This window comes from Ailuropoda melanoleuca, chromosome 13 (genome assembly GCF_002007445.2).
Source record: "Ailuropoda melanoleuca isolate Jingjing chromosome 13, ASM200744v2, whole genome shotgun sequence".
Taxonomy (NCBI): Eukaryota; Metazoa; Chordata; class Mammalia; order Carnivora; family Ursidae; genus Ailuropoda; species Ailuropoda melanoleuca.
The window spans coordinates 14279720-14285231 of NC_048230.1; the positions used below are offsets into that span (position 1 = coordinate 14279720).

General features: G+C 41.9%; 1 protein-coding gene across 1 annotated transcript; it reads right to left on the reverse strand.

Moving 5' to 3' along the window:
- Nucleotides 1-3756: 3756 nt before the first annotated feature.
- Nucleotides 3757-4693, reverse strand: LOC100473404 (olfactory receptor 4D1). The gene is given in 2 exon segments (XM_034639720.1): nucleotides 3757-4158; nucleotides 4160-4693. Coding segments are annotated over 2 exon segments (936 nt in total).
- Nucleotides 4694-5512: the final 819 nt, after the last annotated feature.

A 5512-nucleotide genomic window follows, 5' to 3' on the forward strand; every position in this document is an offset into this window, starting at 1 on the left:
AGGAGAAGGAAGGGAAGAATGAAGGGGGGGTAAACAGAAGGGGGAATGAACCGTGAGAGACTATGGACTTTGGGAAACAAACTGAGGGCTTCAGAGGAGAGGGGGGTGGGGGACTGGGATAGGCCGGTGACTGGGTATTAAGAAGGGCACATATTGCATGGTGCACTGGGTGTTATATGCATAATGAGTCATGGAACATTACATCAAAAACTAAGGATATACTGTATGGTGACTAACATAACATAATAAAAAATTATTATAAAATAACCCCCCAAAAACCCAAAAAAGACGAAAGAGCATTACTTGACTAGACTTGATTGTTTAGACCCTAAAGAACCAGATGACTATCTTGGTTTAATTTAAAAGTAAAAGTTTCAACTTATATTGCAAAGCTCAAGTAATCAATGCAATATGGAACTGGCACAAAAATTAGACACATACACCAATGGAACAGAATAGAAAACCCAGAACTAAATCCACAATTATATGGTCACTTAATCTTTGACAAAGCAGGAAGGACTATCCAATGGGAAAAAGACAGTCTCTTTAATAAATGGTGTTGGGAAAACCGGACAGCTACATGCAAAAGAATGAAGCTAGACCACTTTCTTACTCCATACACAGAAACAAACTTGAAGTGGATTAAAAAGCTAAATGTAAGACATGAAACCATAAAAATTCTACAAAAGAGCACAGTCAGTAATGTCTCTGACATCAGCCATAGCAACGTTTTTGTAGATATGTCTCCTGAGGCAAGGGAAATAAAAACAAAAATAAACTATAGGACTACATCAAAATAAAAAGCTTCTGTACAGTGAAGGAAACAACAACACTAAAAGACGACCTACTGAATGGGAGAAGATATCTGCAAATGACATGTCAACAAAGAGTTAGTATCCAAAAGATGTAAAGAACTATACAATCAAGAGCAGAAAAGCAAATCATCCAATGTAAAAATGGGCAGAAGAGATGAACACACATTTCCCCAAAGAACACATTCTCCAATGGCCAACAGACCCATGAAGACCCTCAACATTGGGCATCATAGGGAAACTTAAATCAAAACCACAATGAGATATCACCTCACAGCTGTCAGAATGGCTATAATCAAAAACACAAGAAATTACAAGAGCTGCTGACGATGTGGAAAAAAGGAGCCCTTATGCACTTGGGTGGGAATGCAAACTGGTGCAGCGACTGTGGAAAACAGTATGGAGGTTCCTCTAAAAATTAAAAATAAAACTACTCCATGAGCCGGTATTGCACTATTCCATATTTACTCAAAGACTAGGACGACACTACTTGAAAGGATGTGTGTACCCATACGTATACGGAGGCATCATTTACTACAGCCAAATCGTGGAAACAGCGCAAGTGTCCACCAACAGATGACTGGATAAAGAAGATGTGGTATATATACAATGAAATATTATTCAGCCATATGAAAGAATGAAATCTTGCCATGCGCAACAACATGAATAGGTCTAGAGAATATATATAATGCTAAGTAACAAAAGTCAGTCAGAAAAACAAGTATCATGTCATTTCACTCATTGGAATTTAAGAAATAAAACAAATGAACAAAGCGGGAAAAAAGAGATGAACCAAAAAATAGATGCTTAACTATAGAGAACAAACAGATTGTGACCACAGGGGAGGTGGGTGGGGGGATGGGTAAAATAGGTGAAGGAGATTAAGAGTCCACCTACCTTGATGAGCACTGAGTAATAGATGAAATTGTTGGATCCCTATATTGTACACCTGAAATTAATTTAACACTGTACATTAACAGTACGTACTGGAATTAAAATTTAAGAAAAAGTATTGATGGGAAGTAAAAAATAATTGTGAATGGGAATGTGTGGAGGAACTAACAGTAAATGAATACCTACTATATGCCAAGTACTCTACTAGAATTTTCACTTCCACCCCGACCCACACAACATTGTGAGCAATTGTGTAAATTTTATAGCTAAAGAAGTAGAGATTCAATGACATTCAAGAGGATAGCAACCAGCAGTAGCTATACTGGGTAGAGTGCCCCGGCTGCAAATTCTGTTAGTGTCTCACTATACAATCTAAGACACCATCAGAACGTGGGGAATGTTTTCAATTTAAGAGATCTTATGAACAGCTTCTTTTAAATTTTTTCTCCACAGTATTTATAATGAAGGACATTGTACCACCCCATTTTGGGTTAATAAATTTAGATCTGAGTCACATTTATATCACAAACATAGTATAACTTCAGTAAGAGATGTCTTAAATTCTCAAGAATATAACTGTGCTCACCAAAAAGGGATATTTCTCAACAAATTCACTATAGAGTTGAGCATCTCATGTTATGGAATGTTCACAGGTAAGATATGTCTGAAGAAATGTCCCCCTTGTCTTTCCCTTAGGTCAGTTACTTCTATGCTACCATCCCTAAAACTGATGTACTGAGTCACATAAAAATAAATTTTTCACAAATTAAAAAAGAGACTCAAGATAACATTTTTAAAAAGATTTTATTTATTTATTTTTTGAGAGACAATAGAGGGAGGGAATGAGGGAGAAGGAGGGAGGGAATCTCAAACAGACTCCCCACTGAGCCTGGAGCCCACTGGAGGGCTCAACCTCACAACCCATGACATCATGACCTGAGCCAAAACCAGGAGTCCGATGCTTAACTGACTGAGACACCCAGGCGCCCCTCAAGACAACTTTTTAAAAAAAGTGAACCAGTAAGTGACTTCTGGTCATTTACAAATGGAATCAATAGATTGAAAGGACACAGGAAAATTGACAACCATCAGTGAATGCAAAGACATAGCTCAATGAAGTTACAGAACTCCAAAGATAAAGAATAAAAGCAGGGAGCAGAAAAGACTGTGATTGTTCCAGAGTTAAGACGAGATTGTTCACCCGCCATCACAGATATTATCCACAGCTGAGGAACTCTCCAGGCTTTCCCTTGTGTTTGTGGGAAACCTTGAGTTTCACATCCCACCCATAGCCTTCCCCCTAAACTTGGAGTCAGAGGAACCAAGTCCTGCCCAAGCTCTGCCACACTCTTGCTGTTCACTAGTGAGCAAGTCACTTCTCTCTGAGTTGTCTCATTTGTTAAAGTGTTTAATATAAAATAATATATCCACTGTCCATTTTATGAGGCTGAGATAAAAGTGAGAAAGTGGCTAACACAATACCTGACACAGGAGTAGGTCCAGAGAAGTATTTTTTTTAAGATTTTATTTATTTATTTAACAGAGAGAGACAGAGCGAGAGAGGGAACACAAGCACTGGGAGAGGGAGAGGGAGAGGGAGAAGCAGGCTTCCCGCCAAGCAGGGAGCCCTATGTGGGGCTCAATTCCAGGACCCTAGGATCACGACCTGAGCCGAAGGCAGACGCTTAATGACTGAGTCACCCAGGAGCCCCCAGAGAAGTGTTGATTTAATTTCAAATGTGAAACTGAAGGTTTCAGAGGGGAGGGGGGAGTGGGATGGGCTAGCCTGGTGATGGGTATTAAAGAGGGCACGTATTGCACGGAGCACTGGGTGTTATACGCAAGCAATGAATCATGGAACACTACATCAAAAACTACTGATGTACTGTATGGTGACTAATGTATCATAATAAAAAATAAAATAAAAATAGAACACCAAAAAAAAATAATTTCAAATGTCACACGTTATAAAGACTTCCTTCCACTTTTCACTTGGGAAATCAAAAGTTCAGAGGGAAAACTTGTCATTTAAATTCAAGATATTTTAAGTTCACTCCCTGTTACATATCACGAGGCGCTTGCCTAGTCTCTTCATGGCTGCCTGCATTTCCTGATTCCTCAGCGTGTAGATCATGGGGTTGAGCATGGGGGTCATGACGGTTTGGCTGATGGACACAGCCTTGTCCATGGGGAAGGGGGTGAAGGGCCGGGAGTAGATATAGGTACAGGGAATGAAGATCATAGACACCACAATGATGTGGGTGGTGCAGGTGGAAGCTGCCTTCTTCCTTGCCTGCCCTGAGTGGGACCTCAGCATCACCAGGATGACCGTGTAAGATACCAGAAGGAGAAGAAACCAGATGAGGACCAGCATTCCACTGTTGGAGATCATGAGGCTCTCCAGGAGGGAGGTGTCAGTGCAGGCGAGTCTCAGCACTTGTGGGACATCACAAGTAGAAGTTGTCCAGGACATTGGGGCCACAGTAAGGCAATGGGAGCATCAGAGCCAGCTGGACAATGGAGTGAACAAATCCCCCTACCCAAGTGGCCACCACCAATCTGACACAGAGCTGAGTGTTCATGATGGTGACATAGTGAAGGGGCCGGGAGATGGCTATGTAGCGGTCATAGGCCATCACCGAGAGGAAGAAGACAGTCCCGCCTCCCAAGAAGTGAAAGAAAAAGATCTGGGCCATGCAGCCCTCATAGGAGATGGTCTTCTTTTCAGAGAGGAAGTCTACCAGCATCCTTGGGGCAGTGACAGAGGAGAAGCAGAGGTCTAAGACAGCCAGATTGCGGAGCAGAAAGTACATGGGTGTGTGGAGCCGGGTGTCTGAGGTCACTGTGGCCATGATGAGGAGGTTTCCCACGACAGTGGTGGTGTAGACAAACAGGAACACCGGAAACAGGAAAAGCTGGAGCTCTCGAGTCTCTGAGAACCCCAAAAAGACAAACTCTGATACCCATGTGAGGTTCCCTGACTCCATGGCATCGTCTCCATATATCTAAAGAAAACGAACCATAGGCATCAGCATGAATCCGCTTTTAGAGATTGGGACTCAAACCAAATTCTCCAGGTCCAGATGATAGATCCTCAGGTGCAGACCATGCTACCAGGTGCTGATTAATTGGACTTGTCTCGGGAGAGTTGACAAGTTGGTGCTGTAATATACATTCATAAGATATCTTAAAGCCATACAGAGACATATGCAACCTGCCTTTCAAAGATTCGGTGTGATCCAGTTTGGGGAAACAGTTGGAGTCCAACACACCAGCAGTCAAATTCAGGGCTTCTGGTTACTTGAGATTAGACCTTGATTAACTACTTAATCTCTCTGAGTCTGTTTCCAGTCCTGTAAGATAGGAATAAACACATCATCTTTATAGAATTGTCTAGGGCATGAAATAACTAGAACAGTGCTTGGAAATAAATCACTCTGGCAATCATTTCTTCTGGGTATTCTCCTCCTCTAAGACATCTTCCCTTCTTCCAGTCTCAAATAAACATTCCTAGCAATCATTTTTCATGTGACATGTAACACATCCTCGTGTTAATGGGCTTTTCCTGTGACTATGTTTTTCCTCCACAATTTAACTGAAAGCTGCCAGAGGCAGACACATGGATCTTTATTTGTGCCCCACAGTGCCCATCTTGGTGGACGGTCCATGCTCCAAAATCAGGTGGTGTTGATGCTGAGCTGGCAAAGAGCTGTGGGGTGCAGCCACTTACCTGGGGAGGCCCGGAAAGATATGAAGTGTGTTATGAGACAAGAGAGAGGCCAGGGCAAGAGAGAGACTCTGGTTTT